The sequence below is a fragment of the Simochromis diagramma genome, unplaced genomic scaffold (assembly GCF_900408965.1).
Source record: "Simochromis diagramma unplaced genomic scaffold, fSimDia1.1 OVJJ01000337.1, whole genome shotgun sequence".
Classification (NCBI taxonomy): domain Eukaryota; kingdom Metazoa; phylum Chordata; class Actinopteri; order Cichliformes; family Cichlidae; genus Simochromis; species Simochromis diagramma.
Window position 1 is genome coordinate 468,965 of NW_024386982.1, and position 26,867 is coordinate 495,831.

Below are 26,867 nucleotides of genomic sequence, written 5' to 3' on the forward strand. Positions count from 1 at the left end.
TTTTTTATTTTTTAAATAACTGTAGTCAGCCCTATTTGTTATCTTCTGATTCAACCAAGATCCACTTGGCAGAAAAGATCAAAACAAAACACTATTTCTTTATTTCATTTTCCTCAAATGTCATTGAGATACAGCATCGAGGCGGCAGTAGCAAGTAAGGCAACAGCTGTAGCCATGGCAACACCTAAACAACAAAAAGGAGGACAGTCAGGACAGAGTACACAAGCATGCATGTCCTTTAAAAAAAAAATATATATATATATATATTTTCGATAGTTAATCATTATCAAAGCACTACACAATAGACTTTAGTTATTTGAATACTGAGCCCTAACAGAAGACGATTGGATGATACAAAAAAAATAATAAGCAAATGTATCATTCGTCTTGCTAACACAATTTATTAAATGTAGATGAGAGGTCTTTACCAATGTAGTTTTTCTTGTGCTCTGGCGCCTCGACTTTTTCTTGAGTGGGCTCTGAAAACATACAACACACATTTGGATCAGCTAGGTTAACATCCCTCATCACCAACTCCTGCTTGATTATTGTGAAAATGGCGTAACTAAAGTACCATCAGTGTGCACATACAGATGTTCACTTGATTTAACGGTTAGAATTTGTTAGTGTCATAAAATGTTGCAGCTAGGGAGTAAGTTTGTGAAGTCAGGATGATTTCATTAAGTAACTTGTTAATTATTTGTTGTTTCAGTTTAACTTTGTGATGGGAATTTTCAACAGACATCATTAATATAAACTGTAAACTGACAGTTATCATCGCACCACTGTTAACAACAAAAATAACCATTTATTGTTGTATTACTGAGGCTGAGGCTTTGAGGAGGTTGCTGACTCTATCGCCAAATGATGACAGAGATGGGATATTGAGATTTTCCCAACCCAGGAAATTCCATTGAAGTGAACTTTTTTTTTATACCCATCCATTAGATGGATGAGCTATGATGGTTTTTAATTTGTTTTAATATACAGTGGGGCAAAAAAGTATTTAGTCAGCCACCGATTGTGCAAGTTCCCCCACTTAAAATGATGACAGAGGTCAGTAATTTGCACCAGAGGTACACTTCAACTGTGAGAGACAGAATGTGAAAAAAAAAATCCATGAATTCACATGGTAGGATTTGTAAAGAATTTATTCGTAAATCAGGGTGGAAAATAAGTATTTGGTCACCTCAAACATGGAAAATCTCTGGCTCTCACAGACCTGTAACGTCTTCTGTAAGACGCTTTTCTGTCCCCCACTCGTTACCTGTATGAATGGCACCTGTTTGAACCCATCATCTGTATAAAAGACACCTGTCCACAGCCTCAAACAGTCAGACTCCAAACTCCGCCATGGCCAAGACCAAAGAGCTTTCGAAGGACACCAGGAAAAGTATTGTAGACCTGCACCAGACTGGGAAGAGTGAATCTACAATAGGCAAGCAGCTTGGTGTGAAAAAATCAACTGTGGGAGCAATCATCAGAAAATGGAAGACATACAAGACCACTGATAATCTCCCTCGATCTGGGGCTCCACGCAAGATCTCATCCCGTGGGGTCAAAATGATCATGAGAACGGTGAGCAAAGATCCCAGAACCACACGGGGGGACCTGGTGAATGACCTGCAGAGAGCTGGGACCAAAGTAACAAAGGTCACCATCAGTAACACACTACAACGGCAGGGAATCAAATCCCGCAGTGCCAGACGTGTTCCGCTGCTGAAGCCAGTGCATGTCCAGGCCCGTCTGAAGTTTGCCAGAGAGCACATGGATGATACAGCAGAGGATTGGGAGAATGTCATGTGGTCAGATGAAACCAAAGTAGAACTTTTTGGTATAAACTCAACTCGTCGTGTTTGGAGGAAGAAGAATACTGAGTTGCATCCCAAGAACACCATACCTACTGTGAAGCATGGGGGTGGAAACATCATGCTATGGGGCTGTTTTTCTGCCAAGGGGACAGGACGACTGATCCGTGTTAAGGACAGAATGAATGGGGCCATGTATCGTGAGATTTTGAGCCAAAACCTCCTTCCATCAGTGAGAACTTTGAAGATGAAACGAGGCTGGGTCTTCCAACATGACAATGATCCAAAACACACCGCCCGGGCAACAAAGGAGTGGCTCTGTAAGAAGCATTTGAAAGTCCTGGAGTGGCCTAGCCAGTCTCCAGACCTCAACCCCATAGAAAATCTGTGGCGGGAGTTGAAAGTCCGTGTTGCTCGGCGACAGCCCCAAAACATCACTGCTCTCGAGAAGATCTGCATGGAGGAATGGGCCAAAATACCAGCTACTGTGTGTGCAAACCTGGTAAAGACCTATAGTGAACGTTTGACCTCTGTTATTGCCAACAAAGGTTATGTTACAAAGTTTTGAGTTGTATTTTTGTTATTGACCAAATACTTATTTTCCACCCTGATTTACGAATAAATTCTTTACAAATCCTACCATGTGGATTCATGGATTTTTTTTTTCACATTCTGTCTCTCACAGTTGAAGTGTACCTCTGGTGCAAATTACTGACCTCTGTCATCCTTTTAGGTGGGGGAACTTGCACAATCGGTGGCTGACTAAATACTTTTTTGCCCCACTGTACATCTGACCTCACATCTGCAGTTTGGCACATGTTCTCTGCAGCAGCACGTCACAATTACACATTTTGCATTCATATAGTAATGGCACTAAGATTTGGTCTGGAGGTAGGTGGAGCAGGTCATCTAGTAATCAGAAGGTTGGTGGTTCGATCCTGATGTGTGTGTGTCAGATAGAAAGCACTTAAGCATAGGGATAAAAAGTGCTTGTATGAATGGGTGAATGACGCATGTTGTAGTGTTTTTTGTGCTCCAGGTGAGTAGAAAAGCGCTATATAAAAAAATGTGTCCATTTACCATTTAAACAATACCGTGACAACAAAAGGAGAAAGTGAAAACTGATACCCAAACTAGAAATTAGGTTTTGGTGTGAAAATACTACTTTACAAACACAAACTCTGTGCCCACCTGGTGTAATATCACACCCTGTGATTTCAAAAGTCATTTCCTGTCTGGTATCCAAGTCTTCCTCAGCTGCATCAATGTCCAGCATCTCCTTCAACCGCTCAGTCACCTCAGATAAACCCTCATCACTGAACTGGTAGTCACACACACAGAGTGGCCCGCTGACTTTTAGTGGACAAAAGATACGATGGGGGAGGCAGAACAGCTCTGAAGGACAGACAGAGAAGCGCAGGTACAGTAACTAATATTGAGAGGTCGTTGATTTTAACATCTCTTCTAATGGTGCTCATCTATTAAGACACGACAGTAAGGTTATTCACTTCTAACTTTCATTCATTCTTTTTTTTTTGTCTGTCCCATTTGGTTCTTTAGCCATCAGAATTGTTGTCTGAAGACCAACAAGGATACCCAATGGATTTATTTTGCCAAATGGATCATCGTGGCATTGCTGTATTGGTCCATTTGATCGACCTTTGTTTTTATTATTTATTTTATTTTATTTTCAGTTGTTACAGACGGGACAGACATGAGTGAGGGATAGGAAACGGAGAAAGAAAGAGGAAGGAAAAGAAAAACAGAAGGGGAGAGGGACAGTGAGAAAGGGGAAAAAATAAAAAATAAATAAAAAAGAAAATCTCCTGAATCACCTGTTGAGAGAGAAAGAATAGAAAACAAGCAAAAAAAACCAAAGCAACATACTAAACACAACACCATCGCATTAATCTAGCTAAGTGTAAACAGCAGTAAATACTAAATATTCAATGTTGTTGTGCAGCACACAGGACAGACAGCGCACAATGTGCTTTGAAGTAGCAGCCAAGAAAGGTGTAATCTAAGTCTAGGAACAGTGAACACCCGTGTGCACACCTATGTGGATCAGCGCGCTTGTATTCAAATGGTTTCCACATGTAATGGTCTGCAAGAGGATGTAGAGAGCCATAGCCCCGTCCCCCAGGGCATGAAGCAGGCATGGAGGAGATCCAGGCCCCAGACATCCAGAGGCCCCAGAGTGCGAGAGCCCAAGGAGGACCACCGGAGGGGCATCCGTGCCACCCTCATGGGAAGGGCTGAGGATCCCCAGACGAGGAGTCACCCAGTAGCCACCGAGCAGAAGCTAGAGGGGGCTGCACCGGCGTGCCCGCCGGCTCTGCCGGCAGCCAGCTGTGCCGGAGTGAACCGAGCCACAGGCCCAGAGGCCGGAGGCCCGAGGGCCCCCGCACCCCGGAGGAGGCCTGACCGAGCAACAGGTGCCAGGCCCCGCCAGGTAGCCACCGGGAGTGAGCTGGTACATACCTGAGCGCCCAGCCCCAGACACCAAGAACCACCAATGCACCGACCCCTGAGGGCATCAGTCACCGGCAGGGAGTGTGGTGAGGGGAGATAGGCCTTGGAGGGCCTGGGAGTTCCCAGAGAGGTGGAGTCTAAGACCCGACCTGACATATAGACACAGACAAACAGGCACACACAGACACAAACATGCATTCCCACCCTCATGCACACATATACAAACACTCAGCACTCACCCAACATAAGGATTGACATAAATGGACATGTACACACAATCACACTCCCCAAACATACTCTATACCCCGGGTCCAGGTACCCTCGCCCCCAGAGGGGGAAACAGAACCCAGACCCAAGAGATGTTACCCTTCCCCCCGGGGTGGAGGCAAGCAGACCGTCCCAGGCTCCGCAGCAGCAGGGAGGCCAATCGGACAGCCAACATCTCCTCCCAGCCCCCCCGCCCCGATGGCTAGCAGAGAACGGGGGTGTGAACTTTCATTCATTCTAAAAAAGTTGCTTTGAAGATGTCACCATCAAGTGATCAGGTGTAGACAGACAACATTTTTCTTATTACTCCTTATTCCTCCTCCTTACTCATTTAAAGAATTGTGGGAGAAAGATAATAATAATACTAATAATGGATTGCATTTATGCAGCGCTTTTCGAGACCCTCAAAGCGCTTTACAATTCCACTATTCATTCACTCCACCGGCCTCCTCAGTTCCTAGATGTTTATAGTATTGTTGGAAGATGACTGGGGAGAAAACAGTGGTAAACATGGCCCTGTTCTAACTTTTTTGAGATGTGTTGCTGCCATCCCACTCAGTGCTTTGATACATTTTAAAATGCTACATTTTCAGTTTAAACATTTGATGCTTTTTATGTCTTGACCTTTTTGGAATTGGGGCTGTAGTTGTAGCATTTGTACTATTTGAACTAAACTGCTTTAAAATTCAGTGAGTTATGATCATTTTAGCTGTTTCATCTCCATAGACTTACATGGATTAACAGGTCTGGATCCCCCTTAACAATACACAAGCAGTGTCATTCTTGTGAGAAGCACTGGCCACATGTATACATGTGGATACACTGTGTTCATACCAGACCAACTATGAAATTGGTGTTTGGGATTAACAATAGCGTGTGCCATCCATTACTAATTGCTCACCTTGTACTGTTGAGGTCAGGTCTTATCTGTGTTCAAATCCTGCCTCTATGTGTTCATTGGCTGGCAGTAAACCCACCCATGACCCTGAACTTATCTATGTACAGCTGTAAGCAAGTGATTGGTAGAGCATACTGTGTCTGCACCTTTCTGTTGTTTGTCTCTGCAGCTGCCCTTGCTCTCCTGGTCTGATGCCAGCAGCTCCTCCAGCATCATTTGAACTCTCGTGGCCACCGTAGAAACCACATCCCTCTTCAGCAGCTGTCCGCAAGAGAGGTTTCCGTGAGAAAATAATAAATTCTGTTTTCATTTCATTTGTGGGTCATTCTTTTTCTCAGATGTTGAACTTCAGATCTTTTATCTGTAACGACCCTTATGTTAAAGAATTACCTTCTCTGCCAGTCTGGCCTTTGGCTTGTTGCTGTGTAGATAAGCTCTGCTGTGGATTGCTCCTGTTACTGACACGCTGCCGCCACACTGCTCAATCACATCTGTTAACCTCTTGTTTTCCTAACACAAAGGAAGACAAAATTTTATTTCATGGTCATGCACAAACTTCTCAAAACTTGACTTAGCTTTACTCCAGCAAATATGTATAATTTTAACAGAAATGTACCAAACACAAGCACATGTGTCCATTTATGGCTTCACTGCCACTACTTGTGTGACGTGTCATCTACCAATCACAAGGTCTGTGGTTCAATTACGTGCTACAGCAATCTACATGTCAAAGTACCATTGGGCAAGATACTTAACCTACTGGATCCATAGGTGGAAACCTACTGAAGTTTCCACCTATGGATCCATCGGAATGTGAGTGTATGTGCAAATGTTAGATATGGAGTTTAGGTACAGAAAAATGGGTGTATGAATGTGTGTGTGCTTGGGTGAATGAAGCTTGTAGTAAAAAAAACAGTGCTTTAAGTGCTTAATTAGAGTAGAAAAGTGCGTCTCTTACCGTTGTGATGAGCAGCTGAGCTGTGTATGTCTGTCTCACATTCCTCCTCTAGAGAAAAACACTGGATGTCAGAATTTTATTGCTGCCTTTCAACAAAAAATCACTTGTTATTTATCATCAAGCCACAGCAGTCTATGTAGGAATTGATTTGCACATAAAAGTGTGCAAATAATTGATCCTAAACCAGCAATCAAGCATTTATTCATTCATTCAAGTATCATAAACAACCTGTCCCACTGTGAGCTCCGAGTCCTCGGGTAGCCTTTTTCCATCAATCAGACACAGTCCGCTCTCAATCTGGTGTGCCCACGCTTTCAGTCCTTCCTGAAACAGAAAACCAAGTCAGAACTGTTCCCATGAAGAAAAAAAAAAAAAGGTCTCATGCATAAGTGTGTGTTCCAACCTTAAGGCATTCCTCCATATTTCCTGTGCTGGTTCTGTTGTTTGGTAGTGGTAGCAGCATGTCTACATTTAGACTGCATGACACGGTGGCCCAGGAGGAGCACAAACCCGACTGGTACTTCCAATCTGCAGGCTTAGCCACACTCTGGGAAAACATATAAACAACAACAACAACAGCAGCATTGTATGAAAGAGAACAGCACAACATATATCAAGACTGTTAACCTTGTGGCCTACATCTCACTTTAAAAGGTTTAATTCACAACCCCTGATAAATGTAACGTGGAAGGACTTTACCGCTGTGTTTGTGAAGTCAGAACATAATAGATTTCCTTGTTCAGTGAATAAGACTTATAACACCATACTGAAATAGTGTTCCAAAACTGTGAGATTACATGTTTTGGGAAAAGCAAAGAATGTTTTTTGAAGGCAGTACACATTTGAGTAATATTTTAGAGCTGTGCAGATAGAAGCTGCTTTTCTGTAAGACATGAGAGATGCAAACTGACCTTGGGGTCTTTGATGTCAAAGGTTCTACAGACAGTTCTAGTCCACTGGGTTAAAGAACATCCACAAACACTGTATGGTAGCTACCTGAGCCAAAGGCAAAGCTGATGAAAAGGATACTTTCTGGTTTTGGGATTGATGTGCAGCGTGACACAGTCTGTGACATCATCATCTGCAGGGTCCCACAGGTGCTCAGAGGAGATCAGATTTTCCACTGCAAACAGCAGCTAGACACACACACACTGCATGATGTTACCAATTTTTTACTTTTCTGTGGTTACATTTAATTTCACTCCTTTTGGAGTTGGGGATTATTCTAGCACTGAAGTGCAAATGTCAAAGACAAATTGAAAGACTGTTTCCAGTGTATTAAAGTTAAGTTAAGCAAGCTCCTTATGGAGTTGTAGGGTTTTCAGGCAAACCTTTGTCATCAATGTTATTTAAGATATACTTGACTGGGTTTAGAGCTTTAATTAGTTCAACAACATCAGCTAAAAGAAAGTTTGCATTTTGGTAAAAAAAAAAAAAGTTGAGATGATCACTGATACCAGTGTTTTTGTGAGAAAGTTTCTAATAAACCTCCGAATTATTTTTATTTCTTTTATAGCTACATAAAGAACAAAATCATGCTCCAACAATATTTCCACCATCAAACTGAATTAGCTCTTCACACACTTTGTGTTTAGTCACATGATGTCTTCCATCTGAACAAGCTAAGCTAATATTAAATAAAGCATTTTTTAACAAATCTGTGCTGAACTGTAAAGACTTATAGTGATTATTATTATCCATTCAACACTAAGACAAAACTGGTAAAAAAAAATGTATCCATGGGAGAATGGCAAGGCAAAATCTATGACCAGAAAGAACACAAAGGCTTGCCTCACATTTCCGAAAAAACATCTTGAAAATGTCCAAGACTTTTGAAAAAATATTTTGTAGCCTAATGAGAAAAAAACAAAACTCAGGTTTTTGGTAAGGTTTGATTCCCGTTACATCTGGCATAAAACTAACAGCATTTCATGAAAAGAAAATCTCACCAACAGTCAAACTTGGTGGTGGTAGTGTGATGGTTTTGAGCTACTTTGCTGCTTCAGTACTTAGACAACTTGCCATAATTGATGGAACTATGAATTCTGTTCTCTACCAGAAACTCCTGAAGGAGAACGTCTTCCCATCAGTCAGTACGCTGAAGCTCGAGATCACGTGTTATGATAATGTTCCGAAAAACATACCAGTTCTTGCTGCCACACGTAGCACATCCAGGTATTAGGTTTATGTGCAATTACTTTTTCACATCGGGCCAAGTACTGGAGGTTTGGAGGCAAGTTTCCTGCACTTAAATTGTCGAATTTCCTCCATGATTTTTCTTTTTTTTTTTTAAGCTTTGGAATATAAGGAGCATAATATAATAGATCCAGAAATAGATTCTGGAAGTAACTTTCTCTCTACTTTTGTTAAAAATTGTAATTATTTCACTCAGGAACAATATGAAAAAGAAATTAACCTAGACGGGAAGCTCTCATTAATTCACTTTAACAGCAGAAGTATGTACTCTAATTTTGATTTCATTAAGGACTATTTGCAACAATTTTCTCGCCCCTTTAGTGTTATAGCCATCACTGAAACTTGGTTCAATGTCGATAAAGGAATAGATTTTTGTTTGAATGGATATGATTTAAAATACATGAATAGATTAAATAAGGCGGGCGGCGGGGTTGCTATATATGTTCATAACTCTATAAAATATAATGTTGTAACAACTATGTCTATGGCTATTGATGGAATTTTGGAATGTTTGACTATTGAGATCATGAATGAAAAAAAGAGAAATGTTATAATAAGTTGCATATATCGGACACCCAGTTCAAGTATTGACACTTTTAATGAATGGATAGAAAAAACGTTTGCTTCGGTGAACCAAAAATTACTATTTATCTGTGGTGACTTTAATATTGATTTGCTAAACCCAACAAGGTTAAAAGCCATTGATGACTTTACTGACACGATGTACAGCTTATCACTATATCCAACAATAACAAAGCCAAGCAGAATAACATCACATAGCGCCACTATTATTGACAATATTTTTACTAATGTCATGGATTTCCAAATTAATAGTGGCCTGCTTGTCTGTGATATAACTGACCACTTACCAGTTTTTACTTTGTGTGACTGTGATTTTAAAAAAATAGATACCAAGATCATGATAGCAAAGCAAACAATAAATGAAGAAGCAATTCATGCCTTCAATTTCGATTTAGCACAACAAGATTGGAGTTCGGTGTATGAAGAGTCAGATGTGGACAAGGCTTATGACAATTTCCTAGATATTTTTACTATGTGGTACAATAAACATTGTCCTGTAAACGAACACATGACAAAGAAAAAAAAGATAAAAAGTCCTTGGCTCACAAAAGGAATTATTAATGCTTGCAAAAAGAAAAACAATCTGTATAAACAGTTTATCAAAGTAAAAACAAAAGAAGTGGAACAAAGATATAAAGCATATAGAAATAAATTGACTGATATTATAAGAACGAGCAAACAACTTTATTATAGAAGAAGATTATATGAAAATAAAAACAATATAAAAGGAACTTGGGATGTGTTAAACAACTTAATTAAACAAGGATCTTCTGGAACATCATATCCTGAATATTTTACTGATGCAAATGGTGAAAATCACAACATGAGTAATATCGTCGATGGGTTCAATAAATTCTTCATAAATGTTGGCCCTGAACTAGCAGCGGACATCCCATGTCATAAAAATGAAAATATCAGCAATATAAAATCAAATCCCTTTTCACTGTTCCTCTCAGCTACAAATGAGCAAGAAGTAATAAATATCACATTAGAATGTAAAAGTAAGTCTTCAATGGATTATCACGACATAAATATGTCTGTAGTTAAACAGGTTATTCTGAATATTGCTAGTCCCTTAACATATATCTGTAATTTATCATTTCAGTCCGGTTGTTTTCCAAAAAAAATGAAAATTGCGAAAGTAATACCACTATATAAAAGTAATGACAAACATAGTTTTACCAATTATAGGCCTATTTCTCTACTGCCTCAATTCTCAAAAATTCTAGAAAAACTTTTTAATTCAAGATTACAAAAATTCCTTGAAAAACATCAAATAATAAATGTTGGTCAGTATGGTTTCAGAACACAAAGAACCACTTCAATGGCGATAATTGAGGCAGTAGAAGAAATTACTGATGCACTGGACAAAAATAAATATGCAGTTGGTATTTCTGTTGATCTCAAAAAGGCCTTCGACACAATTAATCACTCAATTTTATTGGATAAATTGGAAAGATATGGTATTCGAGGGAAAGCTGGTAACTGGTTAAAAAGTTATCTAACGGGTCGGGAACAATATGTTAGCATAGGGCATTACCATTCAGAGAAACTTGGTATTACATGTGGTGTTCCCCAAGGGTCAGTGTTGGGACTAAAACTTTTCAATGTATACATAAATGATATTTTTGATGTTTCTCAAGTATTTAAACTCATACTGTTCGCAGATGACACCAACATATTTTTCAGTAGCGATGATTATACTGATCTTGTAATGACTGTAAACAGGGAGCTACAATTAATAAAAAAATGGATGGACATAAATAAATTATCATTAAATATAAATAAAACTAAAGCAATGTTTTTTGGTAATTTTAAATATAATATAGAATTACCAATTATCATTGAAGGTGTACCAATTGATAATGTGAGTGAAAACAAATTTTTGGGAGTCGTAATTGATAACAAAATTTCATGGAAACCCCACGTCAGACACATAAAAACCAAAATTTCCAGAAGCCTCGCAGTTTTGAACAAAGTGAAACAATTCCTTGATAAAGATGCACTTCGTACTCTGTACTGTACCCTGGTTCTTCCATATCTTACATATTGTGTGGAAGTGTGGGGAAACACATATAAAAATACAACTAATCCATTAGTCACAGTACAGAAACGAGCACTGCGTATAATTCACAAGGCTGGTTATCTAGATCATACTCACAAATTCTTTCTTCAGGCAAAGTTACTTAAATTCCAGGATCTGGTTAATTACAATACATCCATAATTTTGTATAAAGCTTTTACTAAACTTTTACCGGCAAATTTACAAACTAGATTTGAAATTCGAGAAAAGGTTTATAATGTTAGAGGATTTGGAGAATTCAAATTACCCAGAACTCGAACAACCCGTAAAGGTTTTTGTGTGTCTGTATGTGGTGTGAAAATCTGGAACAGTCTGAGTTTACAACTGAAACAATGCAAAAATATTCATAGATTTAAATTTCTCTACAAACAGTTGGTCTGGTCACAGTATACTCAATGATGGTTTTTTAGTGTGCTCTGTAATGTCTGTTCTCTTACCATTGCTGGTATGGATTAAAAAAACGAAAAAAACAAATAGTGTGCGTATGTATGTACATATATGTACATGTGTGTGTAGATATATATGTATGTATATGTATGTGTGTATGTGTGTGTTTGTTACTTGTAGTTATTACTGCCTGTTACCTGTGGTAATGTAATTTATAATTTATATATTCTGTATTCAGTTATGAAGGCTCTAATTGTTGTTTGCGAGCTGCAGTTTAGATGCTTGTATGCGCCCGGGGCTGTTGATGGGACTGTATGCAATAATGGGCGTAGCTGCGGGAAGTATATTGTTTTGTTTTGTTTTTTGTTTTTTTGTTGATGAGTGAGTATAGGGGTGGGATTTAATAAGTTTTCTTCGTCCCACTCCTTTTTCAGGCAATTTTTGTTTTTTGTTTTGTGCATTTTATGTTCAATATAGGTATTTGTTGTGCCTGGAAATGAACAAATAAATGAATGAATGAATGAATTCACAGCTGGTGGAACTATCTATTTATGTGCAGCCACTTATGTGTTAACATTCATGGAAGTCACCACTACTGGAGCTTAGCAAGAGTGAGAGCATAAAGCACCAGGTGACAGACATATTAAAACATTTTATTTTAAATTTGACATATAGGCTGCACATTTTTTAGAATCACTTAAAACAATGATTAAAAAAAAAAGTAAATTGTAAAAAAATTTACAATGCTCATTTTGATATATTAATTTTAGGTCAAAGCCACAGAGAGTAACTGGATTATGGGCAAAAAAGCTAAATGTGGCTCTAGAGCTGCAGGTTTAAGACCTCGTTTCTAATCACTTAAGTTGATTTTCGATTAAGCTTTCACACTACAAGCTATAGCACATTACAAGAATTTCAAAATGATTTTGCTGGAAACAGTGTCAACATGACTCTCACCTGTCGGAGTGTAGTTAGTGCGTCCTTGGCATCTGCATCAGTGATGATGAAGACTCCCACTACAGAGAGGCCTCCGGGCAGCATCCTGGACACCTGGAAATCAATAGCAAACATGAACCCTAGCAGTGTGCAAGTCCGTCTACCTAGGTGCACAGCTCATTTCAAAGCACATTCCACTCCTCATTTAATACATGAGCATAATACATGCTGAAATCAAATCAGTTTGTGCTGGAAGAAAGGCATGGCCCTCTTTAACTACCTGTCGAGCATGCTCGGTGACCCACTCCTTGTCCACAGAGTTTCTAGCTGCTGCAGCAGACTCCTCCTTTTGGGGGGTCCGAATTGCCATGACAACAAAATCCCTTTGCGTTGAGCTCTGAAATATTTAGTCAGTAATATTGATTAATCTCTCTTCACTCCACACACAGCATGTTGATGTCCTATCGTATTGTGACATTTGGTGCTCACGTATTAATTTTAAAGCATGTGTACAGTACTGTGCAAAAGTCTTTAGCCACTCTTTGTTTCTTTAGATTTTGCCAGAAAAATTGGAAATAGGTCCAGTGATTTATGAAAATGTGCAAATATGCATGGAAATACAGTATACAGGCTAAAACTCAGTTATAATTCTAACTAGCTTGAAAGTCAATATTCAGCATGACCACCTTTATTCTTCAACACAGCATGAACTCTGTGTTAGGCAGCTTTCTAGTAATTTCTTTACGCAGTCTTCATGAATTGTTCTCTTGACTTTCTGCATTTTGTTTTTTTCTCTGTCAAGATGATTAAATTAAATTTTATTTATATAGGGCCAAATCACAAAAAAAAATGCCTTGAGGCAATTTATATTGCAAGGTAAAGACCCTACAATAATACAGAGAAAACCCCAACAATCATATGACCCCTATGAGCAAGCACTTTAGTGAGAGTGTAACATTACTGACTGCAATGCAGAAGCAAACCATAACAGAGGCTCCGTCAATGTTTTACAGGTGGCTGTAGACAATTGTTGCTGCACCACTTTCCTGACTGTCTGAATACATATTGACAATTTGAACCAAAGATTTCAAATTTGGATTCATCACTCCATAAGACCTGCTGCCATGGATTTTCAGTCCAGTTCCTCTGAAAATGGTCACATACAGAGACTATACTGCAATAGACAGACCTTCAGAAAGCCTGAAGAACTGCAGCTCAAGACCATGATAAAAAATGACATGTTTGGATCTTTGGAAATAAAACATAGAAAATGGGGGTGGCAGAATATTTCTGCACAGAACTATATGTAGTGCATTTAATTAATTTCCATCTAATCTTTGAGAACATAGAATCATTTTCACCATTTCACAGCTCACATAAAACTGAGTAACTCTGGACTCCATCCTGAAAGGATTTTAGTATTTTTCAACTATTTTCTGATATTATATGGACAGAAGGGCTAATACACAGATTCACTTTCTTTTCTTTTTTTCTCATTTCACTTCTTAAGTTTAACACAATTGACAAACGTATTGGAATACTATTCAAAGTATTTGTGACTGTTACTTGCTTCTAAAAAGGACTTTGGTTGTAGCCCTGATTCAATATCTTGAACAAATTTTACATATGCCACCGCTAGACACACTCTTTGCATATAACAAAAAATTGGTATAATGAACGCAAAGTTCTAAAGCCTCTGTTTTTACACATGGCCTAATACACGACAGATGTTAGTATGCACAGGTACCTGTCCAATTAGCAGTCCTGTGACTGGGTCTGCCTTTTGTTCACAGAGTTTCGACAGATATCCCTCCACATCATCTTGGACTATATATCCACGACCCATTATTTCTGACAGGGAAATGAAGAGGTGATATAAACATTGCACTTTATCCAAGAGCTTCTGTAAATAAACAGTTCACGGAAAAAGAGATGTGGAGCACTACAACAAGTGAGTGTTTCTAATCTATAAATACGGTTGAATTAAAAGCAGTAAATATGCAGTCGCTCATTGATTATTTACAGCTGTTTGCCCCTCTAACTTTAGCTAGCTCATATTTTAGCTACATTTCATTAAAATAACAGTTCAGGTTCACTATAAAATACAGCGTGGACGTCATAAGCTTCCACGTACCATGGAAAATATTCAAAAGAAGTAAAACAGTTGCTAAAACCTCAACCAAAAAAGCAGGCAATTTTGACAGGTCTAATGGTTCGTCAGCAGACCAAAAACAAAAAAAATGCATTGACAAATTTCCGTCGCACGTCTGTGTCGTAATAGGTGACTCGGGATGGAAATGGTCAGCATACCAAAGCAAACTAGCGCTGAGAGTTTTTCTTCAAAATAAAATTTGCTGCAATAAGAGCCAGGTAGGCTTGGAGGCAAGACCAGATAAATACATTGTAGCTGCCCATATACATTAAATTAACAATTTAACTTTTATATTCGAAGAGCGTATATCGATTCATCGCATCTCAGCTTTAATAAGTAGTTTTCATTTACCTCGTCTAACTTCATTACCTTATTTTGAAAGTATGAAGCAAACTTCCTGCCTGTGTACGCGTCTAATTTGACATTTTTTAGTTGTTAGTTTGGTTGTAGACGGTGCACAGATTAAGATTATTTTACAAGAGTTTACCGTTATTCTTCGGGACGAGTAGGCAGCGATGGCGGTCGTCCTGCTTCAGGCTCTGGAGCGGACGGAGCTGAATAAGCTCCCGAAAGGCATCCAGAACAAGTTGGAGAAGTTTGTAACGGAGCTGCAGAATGCTAACGAGGCGCTCCAGACGCAACATGAGCGATTCAAAGCAGACAGCGGTGGGTACCTAGAACAAGTCCGTATTGGTTAGCTATTTGGCGTTTAACTTGCTTTTGTTGCTTGCTAGATTCCAGTATTCTAGTATTTAGAGTACTCACTCTGTTTGGGTATAAAACATGTATGTGTTTCACTACCCTTACTCCTGCACGCTAACGTTAGCTGCGCTATCAAGCTAAGGCTAATTTTGGCGGAAGGGAGATGTGTCCAGTTGTTGAAGTTATTTTATTATTAAGTAGTGATGTGTAGTGTGTTGAAATAAAAACAGTTCCCAAATTATTGAAAAACATCTTGTACCAGCCTGTGTTTTTATGTTGTCGCCATTAACCAAATGCACACAATGTTACTGTAAATTCGAATAGAGTTTGGCACTACCTTTTATCAGTACTGAAAAGGGGATTTTGTCAAATTATAAGTTAATATATATGTAAATATTTTATATATATGTATATATATATATATATATATATATATATATATATGTGTATGTATGTGTATATATAAATAAATAATAATCAGCATTGCAGATCTCTGTGTTTGTGACCGGACAAGTACTAAAGTGTATATTTCTTGTGTACACCTGTGTTCCTGTTGACTTTTGCCCAATATAGAGCAACAGTACTTTGACATGGAGAAGAGATTGGCGGAGAGTCAGGAACAGATCTTGTCTGCTACCAAAGATCTGCAGACCCTCAAGGAGGAAAATAAAAAGCTCAGTAAGTCATCATATCCATATCAGCTGGTGTCTTTATTCTACATGTTGTCTATATCAGCACAGAACTTAATTGTACAGTCCACTTTGAAAAAAAAAATACATTGATGTTTAATGATGCACTGATTGTGAAATTCTGGGAAAACAGGATTATAAAAAAATGTAGGTTGAAATCAGATGCTGATATGTTATTCCATTTGTTTAGTTTCTTTTTAAAAAATTTTTTGTTGTTTCAGATCAAATAGATCTTTAGTAACTGAACAGTTTTAACAATATTTTGTTTTTATTCACTTACATTTCCCATTTTTCCTAGAAAAATATAAATAACCAAGGGGTGGCTTGAAACGTTTGCACAGTATTATAAGGCTGATAACAAGTGTGTAAACATACACGGCAGACCCAGTGGCATTTTGATACTTTTTTATTAATCCCTTCGCGGTTGCTGTACATTCGCACTCAGAGCTGCAGCTCTCCCGCTGCCAGCTCAACATAACAACAACAGCCACAACCACAGGACCCAGTACAATATTTAATTCGGCGGGGCGTGATTGCGAATGCCGTGCAGGTGCGTCCACCTCCTCTGCACGGCACCGTAGGCCACGCCCCGCCACAAAGTGATATTGGTTTTAGCCAACGCTGATATTCTGCTGTTATAGATGACCATCCTTGTTGATGTTCTATATTATAGGCCTAAACAAGGCCTATTTAGTTTATAACACTGGCTGAAATGTTTCTGCAAAGACACTCTCAGTTAGACATTTCAGAGGTTACAGCTGCTAATGGCACCTGATTTGGGTGTGAGGGTTATTAAAAGAAATCTAGTGTAATTCATTGTACAGTCTTTTTATGCTTTACCAGAGACTGTTTTTAAATGAATCATGAGGTTTTAGTGTAGTCTAGCACTGTTTTTCTGGATCTCGTGATGCCATGGGTTGTAATGTTTCTCTCTTCAGATGAAGAGTTGAGCGCTCTAAAGGGAATAGAAGGAGAGAGCACCGAAGATAAACCATCGCAACAGGTAAACATGCCCATAAGGGCTTTATATTGACATAACTTAAAAGCTGTGTTGATACAATTATGCTTCATTTATCGGTGCTACACCCAGCTAAATCTTTGAACATGGTTAGTGTTTACTGCCATGTTGTGCGAGTACATAGCATGATATCACTGGGTGGGTTGGTTGGTTGCTGCTAGTAGACAATGATTGTTAATCTGTTACTGATAAATTGATAAACTGCAGTGAAAAAATAGCCAGAAATGCACAGGAGGAATCGATGGTACAGAACAGGCCAATCACAGTAGTCATGGGCTGTGGGAGGTGAGGTCTGAGGGATTTCCCACTGAAGCATATATCCTAGAATTTTATGCTGTAGTGGACTCACCAAAAATATAAACTCTATTCTAAAATCAACATCTTTAAGCTTGGTAATGGTAGCATCATAGTCTTTTGAGATTATTTAACAGAAAAAAGGATTATTGTACTTGTAAATATACATTGATTAGTGTGTAATTACATCTTCTAACTAATTACTGCATTCTCATAAACTCAGAAGTGATCTATTAAAAACACATAGGAGCAGGCACTAGTTATTAGGAGCTACAATGTGTGCCCCTCCATCTTGGATATAGTACTCACGATGGACACTGTTGCCTTGGCTTTTATGTATGTGCTAGAGACTGGTCTGGAGAAGAGAACTGTGGTGTCTGATATGGAGGCAAATTATAATTCCTTTTCTGCATTTTCAGACTAAACAGTTTATTCTTACATTGTGTGAGAGTTTTGTCACCAAGTGTCAGAGTCCAGCAATGTTAGAGCCTCTTCAAATAAAGCTTCACTAAAACTGGCTAAGAGTAACTAGCACGTGTAAAAACAGCAGCGCTTACCAGGATATTCTCAACAACTCACGTCAGTATCACTGTCATTGGTCACAAGTGAGCTTTCCTGACTTACTGGCTTGTATCGGGTTCCTTTCACAATTTTTGCATACTCCTCCAGAGTGAAGAGTCTGTACTAATTCTGCCAAGAAGAGTGGTGAAATATTCATCCAGATTTATACCAGAAGCTCTTGTTGATGGCTACCAAAATTGTCTGTTTGAGGTGCATCTTGCTAAGAGACATTTAACCAAGTATTAGTGAGGGTGTACGCATGTGTTTGAGTCTGTATGTTTTTGACCCTGTGTGAATTAGTGAAAAACCATTACCTCAGCTAATAAAAAAGAGACCTTTTACTCATCATTAACACAGATTAACACAGAAATTCCTTTAGAAGTCTGCTGGAGATACCGGATAATTGTTACACATTTCAATTTTCTACACACTCTTAGTGTAGTAGTATAATTCAAGTACTGTTTGTGCATGTATGTATGGATACAGCAAACCAAGACCAAGTATGAGATTGAGGCAGAGAAGAGAGAGCTGGAGCGGTTGCTAGAGAAGAGAACACAGGAGGTGGAGAACGTCTCTGGTAAGTTCACTACAGAAGCTATACACCTCGATAAATTGTGCATGTTTGGTTCAGTGGAAACCTGTTAACGCTTCTTTTTGTGGTCTGTGGATTTGTCTTTGCAGAGGATGTGAAACGTCTCAATGAGAAACTGACAGACTCAAACAAAGTGAAGATGGAGCTGCAGTTAAAACTGGACGAGATACAGTCGTCTGCAGCATCTGTACAGGTGCGCTACACACACACACACACACACACACACACACACACACACACACACACACACACACACACACCCCAACAGGTTCACCTTACGTTAAACACACCAAATAAACTACACAATAAGCAGGTAAGAAGCATAATATTACACACAAACAGATGCTTTGCTTTAATCTCTGTTTCAGATGTTTGCTTAAACTGCGGTCTGCCAAGAACAGCAGCTGCACTTGCAAGACGGGCTTGGAGTCGTCTTGCAAGGGCTTGAGGCTAAAATGACTGATCACAATAATCATTACTTTTGACTTAATCGAGAAGGCCTGCAGTCCTGCAGAGAAAGTGCTTACTGGCACAGAGTTCTACTTGTGGAAGCCAGACAAGGGACAGCCTTTTAGAAGACAGTGACCTTGTAGTTGGACAGTCTTAAAGGGATAGAAAATGAAACTGTTTCTTTCAGATAAGAAGTGTTGAGGCCTGTTCAGGTTGAACAAAGATTGCGAATTATTTATTTTTGAGCTTATAGTAAAAACCATATTTGGTCCCCCTTTAAAATGCCATTTTTTCCCTCTGGAAATCTTTTGTGGCGTGAAGAGAGAAGTGTTACTGGAAATGTATCTTACAGCACCGGGAGAAGCGCATGGAGCAGGAGAAGGAGCTGCTTGAGAAGAAGATCGAGTGGTTGACTGCAGAGCTAAAGACCAAAACTGAGGAACTCCTGAACACCAACAGAGAGAAAGGCGAAGAGATCGTGGAGCTGCAGAGCAGTCTGAAGAGCAGCGAGCAGAAGGTAAGATTGATACAGTACTGTATTTACATTCAGTACTGTATAAACTGAATGTAAATTCCCTGTTGGTTTTAATCTCCTTTATTATCAGTAGTTGTGGAATATGTAGGGTTAATTAGCTATTCTAGCTACAGTGCTAACGTCTTTATTAACAATATTTTCCTTTCCACAGGTGGCTGTACTGGAAAGTCAACTCACTGTTCTGAAGGAAACCGGTGAAAGTCAGAATAAAAGAGCTGAAGACCTCAACAACAAACTGAAACAGGTAACACAGAAACACTTGTGTAGGGCTGCAGCATTTGATTATTTTAGTAATTGATTAATTGGATAAGAAATACTTGTGACTTCTTAATGAGCAATAATAAATATTCAAAAGAGAAAAAAATAAAGGTCTTTCAAAATGAACTGTTCATTGGTTTCCATTTTAGAAACCGCATTGTTTTTGTTTTGTCCGTCATCTTGTTTCATTTGTCCCAAAAAAACACCAAAAAACTCCTGTGTTTTTATGCGTCATATTCAATTTTAGTTTTTAGAGAAAACATTTTCTTAAATGTATAAATGCTATCAAGTAGAGTCAAAGTCAAATAAGATAAGATAAATATGTGATAAGTCATAAAAATGTCATCTATACTCTGTCTTCTTGGAAAGCTTTGAGTTTTTGTGTTTCCATGGTGACAGTGGTGAGCTACAGAGCTGTGTCAAAGCGCTTAAACTCTAGTTAGTTGCCTTCGAAACTTTGTGCTCCATGATTTATTGAAAGATCTCTTCAAGTATGTTTAATGGTTTTATTGATCAAACAATTGATCAGCATTTTTTTTAATCTGCCAATTTAATTAATGATACAGTGATTGCATACACATATTTTATGCATTGCATTTATTTTCTAAATGTATTTCCAGGTCAAAGATGAGAAGAGCGCCATGGAAGAGAAGTACCGCAACGAACTCAATGCTCATGTCAAGTTGTCTTCACTCTATAAGGTGAAAAGTCACTAAGATAGTTGTTGCTTAAATAACTAAGACCTTCTGTCATACTGTAGTGCCATGTTCTTCTAAGAGTCATTCTTTTCCTCCCTGTAGGGGGCAGCAACAGACATGGAGACAAAGACCCAAGAACTGAGCAGAGCTGTTGAAGAACTCAGCAAGCTGGTGAAAGAAACACTTGAAGGTACAAATCCATGTTTTTAGTTTTGTTTCTGCACACCTGGTCATTAAATAAAAGTCTGAATATTCGTTTATAAGGCAAACAAAAACTAGTGCTATCATCAACCCCAAAGCCTTTGTAGTAAATGTGTATTCTTAATATATTTAACCTGCTCTGTACCTTTCCATATTCAAAGTGTTACTGATGACCTCTGTGTGGTTGATTTTGCTCTCTTTGCAGCCAATAAGGCTCTAGAAAAGAAGGTGTCAGAGGGTGAGGAGCTAAAGACTCGTCTTGAAGAAGAGCTTAAAGAGAAGATCAAGAAAATGGAGAAGGAGTTGGAAAATGCTACAGTGAAGGCTGCAGGCAAACACTGCTGTGAGAACACACACACACACGTCTTACCTGTGCTTATCAAGCTGAAGTCTGCTTTTACGAGAATGTCTCTGGAAACGCATAACAGCTTTATTTACATGTGCATGCTGTGTTCCAGGCATGCCTTCTATGACTGAAGAACAGTTGGATGCCATGTGCCCTTCAGCAGCCTCCATTGCAGCGATTGTTAAACCTGGCATGAAGTTCTTTGATGTGAGTTCACAGGATTTTACCAAGGTGTCAGTGAGAATTAGACACTACGTCTGAATCCAATAAAACACCTTTGGGATGTGGTAGAAGGGCTATTTGGTATTATGAATATCCAGAAAGGGTGCCATAAACCACATCATCATAGAGCAGCTTTTCAAAGGAGTGTTTTGAACAAAATTTTAGGCCATTAGAGAGCATTGTATTGCTTTGCTATGTTACGTCAAAAAAAAGGGAGGGCTTAACCAAGAATAACCATTCATTTGTTTATTGTGGTTGTTACTTGAGACACTCTGATATATTGCAAGTTTCTAGATATTTTCAAGTGTGCTGTAAATCGTCCTTCCAATAGTGTATCTGTACTACTGTAGTGTAGAGAGCAGTGTAGACTTTTGTGGTTAAGAATTCTTCTTTTGCTGTCTCTGTGTTTAGCTGTATAATGCGTATGCTGAGTGTCAGACACAGCTTCAGCTGGAGAAGCAAGAGACGAGGAGAGTGAGCCGTGTGCTGGATGAGATTGTTCAGGAGGTCGAATCCAAAGCTCCTGTCCTGAAACAACAGAGGGAGGAGTACGAGAGCATGCAGAGATCCATGGCCTCCCTGTGCAACAAACTGGAGCAAGCTCGAACAGTAAAGCAGCTGTTTTATAAACCCGATTGATTCACTTTTTGATTTGTTTGGTTACATAAAACTTACGTATTGTTCATTTTTTGCCATTAGGAAATCTACAGTTTGCAAAAAGAGAAAGAGGAGATAAAGCAGCACTGTGATACCCTGGAGAGAGAGAAACTGAGGATTGAAAGACTCTTGGAGGATACATCTGCTCAGGTATGCTAAGGCTACGTTCACACTGCAGGTCTTAATGCTCAATTCCGATTTTTTTGATCAAATACGATTTTTTTTTTTTTTGTCTGGTTGTTCACATTACAACTAAAATGTGACAGCAAACGAGCTCTAGTGTGAATGGTTCACGGCCCTCAAAGCAGCCTGCATGTGCAAGAGAAGACGTCACACACAACATGCTCTGTTTACGGAAGAAAAAATGGCGGCTACAGAGCTAGTAGGTGTTGTTGCAGCAGTCTATCAATTTCTGCACAGTCGTAACCGACAGAATTTTGACAAATTAATTAGAGAAAGAAGGACACTGAGAAAAAAGAGAGCTGTAATAATGGCCTTGTTTGCAGCAATGGCTGCTACCTCCGTGCAGAGGTATATATGGACATGGAGTCAGAACCAGGAGTGGTGGGATTGGGATGTGAGAGGCTGTCTTCTCCGGCGCTGAAATTGCCGTCTGTCTTGTGTCAGTGACGTAAAAGACAGATTTAATGCAACATGACCATTCAAACAGCAGTTGCTTTCCAAAATATCAGATATGTATCGGATTCAGTACCACATACGAAAGTGACCTACATTGGATTTGAAAATATCGGATTTGTGCCGTTCAAACTGTCATACCATGATTGGATATGGGTCGCATAGGGTCAGAAAAGTCGGATTTGATGCACTTTTGCCTGCAGTATGAACGTAGCCTAAGATATTCAGAGCAATACACAGAAGAAATTCATTCATTAGTGCTGTTATATCCGATTAGGTTTAATGCCCATCATGTGAGTAGGGAAATAATAAATTATTAATGTCAAACACAGAGTAGAGCTTGCACTGATTCATTTCTCTTCAGGTGTGTGGTCTTCTGGTGGAGTTGGAGGAAGCCAGGGGCAACCACGTGACCAAGGATGACGGCAGCTCTGCTGACATTTCTAAGACTTCAGAGGTGATCAGCCCTCACCAGCTGTCTTTCCGCAGTGTGGAGGAGCTCCAGAGGCACAACCAAAGCCTTCTGGGAAGGCTGAGGGAGCTGGAGGAGGAGAAGGACAAACAGCAGAGCCAAGTAACATCAGCACGGTAAATGTGATGGGGCTATTATATTTAGCCCTGCTACTTATTTTTATAATTGGTGTACAATTGTGTCCACAATGCAGTAACACAAATGTCTTAACACTGAACTTTCAGTAACTAGTAGACGTGATTTTAATTGGATGTACAGAAGCAAATCAATCTAACCATTGGGAGTTTTGTGTCTTCACGCCACTGAGATGACAAAAGATTGGACTGTAATGTCTGGTGTGGTAGTCACAGTAGGACTAGTCAGCATTTGTTTTTAGGTAATTTGATCAAAGATTGATTAAGGAATCTCAAAAGATGCGTTAGAGCAGCGATCCCCAACCTTTGGGCCTCGGACTGGTACCGGTCCGTGAGTCGTTTGGTACCGGGCCGCGAGAGTTGAGGCTCAGGTATGAAATGTATGGTTTTCAGGGTTTTTATCGGTTTTCAGCGTTATTTTGTTATTGTTTTTATTGTTAACTTGGTTTTCCTGGGTCTTTTCATGTGTGTTATGAATAAATCTTCTGTTTTTCGGTACCGGTACTAGTTTTATTTTGTTGTATTTATCCGCGACACCTTAAAGGCCGGTCCGTGAAAATATTGTCGGGCATAAACCGGTCCGCGGCGCAAAAAAGGTTGGGGAACCGCTGCCACTCTGTGGGTGAGTGATTGAAGTGATTGCAATTAAATTCAGCATTATTATTTATTTGTTATTATTAATGCTAAAACACATTCTGCAACAGCATGGCTAAACTGGTGAGCATGTAGTCCAGACTCATTCCATGAAAATATTTTTTGACACTTTTTAGGCAATGAACTACTGAGCTGCTGAAAATTTTAAACATTTTGTTTTCTAAACTGCTAATTTCCAAGTTCCTAAGAGTGTACTCAGACTCAACCTTTTAAATCTTGCATTTGCACTATTTTAATTAAATATGGGATTTAATTCATTTGCAAATTATCAAATTGAATTATAGCTATTTTACCTGTCATGGAACGGGGATTCTAAATACTTTATTGTAGTATTTTTTTAACAATATTGCAAATTAATAACATTTTAGCTAATAATGGTACATTATTTATCTTGGTATTCACATTACTGTTTTCAACCAGGTAATTATGAAGTCAACTGATATCTTTATTTATCGTAGTTAATCAGGGAAAATATCTGTCTATTTTAAAGATGAAGTATGTGCCCTTGGTTTCTTGTAGGATATCAGAGTTGGAGTCCAGTGTGGATCGACTTCATAAGGAGGTGGAGCAACTGAGAGAGCAGAGGAACCAGCAGAAACAGCTGGCAGACTCGAATGCAAGGCAGAGAGACATGTACAAGGCTTTGCTGACACAGAGCACTGGCTTCAGTCTGCCCCCTCAAGGTGACAAAAAAATACTAAGACCTGTATGTAGCATCTTTGTTGGTGAATACACACACAGTCAAGCTTTTATTTTTATTTATTTATTTTGTTTGCAACTTCAGGTCAAGACTCTTCTCCCCAACCTGCACAGGGCCGCTCTTCAATACCAGCTACTCGCTCTACTCCTCAGAGAGCTGCTGCTGCAGAGTCAGCACAGAATGCTCAGACAAAAGCAGCTTTAAAACAGGTACACACGAGCACATCTCTATATGAAAGTGAATGTTGAGTTAGGAATCGAATTCTTGAAGCTCTTCTGATGTGCGTCTGTTCCCAGCTCAATGACGCCTTCGCGCTGTATAAGAAGGAGAAGGCAGAGAACGACAGGATACTGAATGAAACCAATGATCGGCTGCAAAGGCAGCTGACAGAACTCCGCTCCAGCCATGCCAAGCTGACTTCTCAGCTGGAGTTCAGCAACAAGCGGTGGGTTTAGGACACAAAACACTAATGTGACAGTTTATGCTTTTTTTACCCCTCGCCTGTAAACGGCTGAAGGAGTATTGTCGTTAAATGCAGTGACTCAGTTTTCAAATTGATACAATAGTTGCATCTATTAAAAATCTTGTACGAGTTTGAATGTCAGTGATCTCAAGGTCAGAAGAAATTTTTCTCAATCTTGTGAATGCAATAACTTAAAAACAAAGTGATGTAGCATTGATACCATTGGTGTGTCTACCAGGAGGCTTAGGGGTAGTACTGGGAGTTGCCAGGATTTATTTTTAAAGGCTGAGATCTGTGTGTGTTTCTAAATACCAGATACGAAATACTCCAGGAGGCTGTATCAGCATACCGCCGAGAGATCGTTATCCTTCAGGAGAGGAACCAAAAGATGTCTGCAACAGCCCAGCGACACGAGCACATTATCCACACAATGAGCCAGGACCTGAGACAGGCTAATGAAAAAATTGCTCTGGAAGAGGTGAGCAAGACAAGCAGTGGGGATCAGGACGGCTAGAAAAATAAAGGGACTTATGGAGAACATTAAACATTAAAACCAATATTTTCCTAAGATAATATTAACATAGTAGCTTAATTTAGGCACATGGTGGTTTTTTTTGTACTTGTAATAACTTAATTTACAGCTGGGCCTCTTGACCACTGCAAGGAGTTTTATTTATAACTTATTTTGCTAGACTAATGGGTCTGTCTGCTTTTTAACCTAAAAGACCGGTTGACAGATTTTTGTGTTGTAAAATTTCCGCGCCTTCTTTTCTCTCTTTGCAATGGAAATGGCCCAAAAGTACATCTGCCTCTCTGTACATTAGGTTTCAGCAGTCTGAGAAGATCAAAACAAGAGAGGATTTTCAATACTCCAGAGTTCTTTCTGGTTTGGTCTATTAAACACCTGTGATATGTCTGAGAAGTTTATATTAACTCACTTTGGAAGTACATTAAACGTTACTATGAATGATTGGGAAGAAAGGTTATAGTAGACTGTATCAATGTGCGTTTTAGGCTTCAATTCCACATTTACTTCAAACATCTTTTAGCACTGGCGGATTCGCAGTTTAATGGCTGAGCCACACATGACACCTACATGTTAAAAATAAAACCAGACTGCCCCATAAAGGCATAACCAGTTAGCAATTTATGTTCACGTAGCTTTTGCAGTTGCTTCATAAACATAAACGGAATAAAAAGGGAAATGAATGTGCTCCCTAGTAAGTTAAAATTCTAATCATGTGTACTTTTGGGTCTGAACGAGACAAAACAAAAATAATCTTTCTTGGTGAGAGCAAGAACAAAATATTACATATATGATTCTCTGAATTTGGATCAAGTTCATGGTCATATTTGTTGTTTCATGGGCACTTTTGTCACCTTTGTCATTTTATCAGTAACCTGTCTCTGTCTGTAGGTGCGTGTGGAGAACCTGACAAAAGAGAGAGACATGTTGAGACAAGCAGAGAGTCGACTCAGTCGAGAGAAGGAAGCCATGCTGGCTGAACAACGTAACCAAAACTTGTTGCTCACCAACCTCAAGACCATACAGGTACCATATTACAGCAGCAGGGTTTGGAGACATGATGCTTTTGGTAATTTCTATATGTATGAGGTAGGGCAGGGCAATATGGACAAAAATATTTAGCACAATATATATTGGAAAATTTGCGATAACGATATAACTGATATCGATATAATTCCACAACTTTATTAGTGTAAAAAACCCATCAATTTATTTTCACTCAGCTGTTTTTTTTTATGTGCATTAAAGCTATACAGGGAGTGCAGAATTATTAGGCAAGTTGTATTTTTGAGGAATAATTTTATTATTGAACAACAACCA

General features: G+C 39.0%; 2 protein-coding genes across 6 annotated transcripts in view; one reads left to right on the plus strand and one right to left on the minus strand.

Moving 5' to 3' along the window:
• Positions 1 to 78: 78 nt before the first annotated feature.
• On the minus strand, positions 79 to 14,862 carry odr4 (odr-4 GPCR localization factor homolog). Its single transcript, XM_040039521.1, has 14 exons — positions 14,722 to 14,862; positions 14,335 to 14,438; positions 12,868 to 12,984; positions 12,609 to 12,701; positions 7,433 to 7,539; positions 7,315 to 7,351; positions 6,807 to 6,950; positions 6,632 to 6,727; positions 6,404 to 6,451; positions 5,836 to 5,955; positions 5,592 to 5,706; positions 3,000 to 3,203; positions 429 to 479; positions 79 to 184 (listed from the first exon to the last, which is right to left on the minus strand). The coding sequence occupies exons 1-14, from the start codon at positions 14,831 to 14,833 to the stop codon at positions 114 to 116; spliced, it is 1,419 nt and encodes a 472-aa protein (XP_039895455.1). The 5' UTR covers positions 14,834 to 14,862; the 3' UTR covers positions 79 to 113.
• Positions 14,863 to 15,114: 252 nt separating this feature from the next.
• tpra (translocated promoter region a, nuclear basket protein) overlaps positions 15,115 to 26,867 on the plus strand; it is a 34,001-nt gene continuing 22,248 nt past the window's right edge. For 3 of the 5 annotated variants that reach the window (XM_040039513.1, XM_040039517.1, XM_040039516.1), the window contains exons 1-19: positions 15,115 to 15,405; positions 16,015 to 16,119; positions 17,069 to 17,133; positions 18,490 to 18,580; positions 18,685 to 18,788; positions 19,398 to 19,562; positions 19,732 to 19,824; positions 20,459 to 20,539; positions 20,639 to 20,726; positions 20,943 to 21,080; positions 21,196 to 21,290; positions 21,717 to 21,914; positions 22,005 to 22,112; positions 22,963 to 23,186; positions 24,378 to 24,541; positions 24,643 to 24,767; positions 24,855 to 25,003; positions 25,337 to 25,499; positions 26,439 to 26,573. In XM_040039513.1, coding sequence (XP_039895447.1) covers positions 15,255 to 15,405; positions 16,015 to 16,119; positions 17,069 to 17,133; positions 18,490 to 18,580; positions 18,685 to 18,788; positions 19,398 to 19,562; positions 19,732 to 19,824; positions 20,459 to 20,539; positions 20,639 to 20,726; positions 20,943 to 21,080; positions 21,196 to 21,290; positions 21,717 to 21,914; positions 22,005 to 22,112; positions 22,963 to 23,186; positions 24,378 to 24,541; positions 24,643 to 24,767; positions 24,855 to 25,003; positions 25,337 to 25,499; positions 26,439 to 26,573 — 2,442 coding nt within the window. In that variant the 5' untranslated portion in view covers positions 15,115 to 15,254. The remainder of the gene's footprint in view (positions 15,406 to 16,014; positions 16,120 to 17,068; positions 17,134 to 18,489; positions 18,581 to 18,684; positions 18,789 to 19,397; positions 19,563 to 19,731; positions 19,825 to 20,458; positions 20,540 to 20,638; positions 20,727 to 20,942; positions 21,081 to 21,195; positions 21,291 to 21,716; positions 21,915 to 22,004; positions 22,113 to 22,962; positions 23,187 to 24,377; positions 24,542 to 24,642; positions 24,768 to 24,854; positions 25,004 to 25,336; positions 25,500 to 26,438; positions 26,574 to 26,867) is intronic. The other 2 variants (XM_040039514.1, XM_040039515.1) reach the window with 1 other exon arrangement.

What these genes read in the sequence shown, in the direction of transcription:
- odr4 (XM_040039521.1), bottom strand. Translation starts at nt 14,833, where the DNA reads ATGCATTTTTTTTGTTTTTGGTCTGCTGACGAACCATTAGACCTGTCA. An exon ending in CTCAGCTGCTCATCACAACG is followed by an intron (nt 5,956 to 6,403) that starts GTAAGAGACGCA and finishes CCTTTGTGTTAG; the next exon opens with GAAAACAAGAGGTTAACAGA. An exon ending in GCACAAGAAAAACTACATTG is followed by an intron (nt 185 to 428) that starts GTAAAGACCTCT and finishes TTTGTTGTTTAG; the next exon opens with GTGTTGCCATGGCTACAGCT.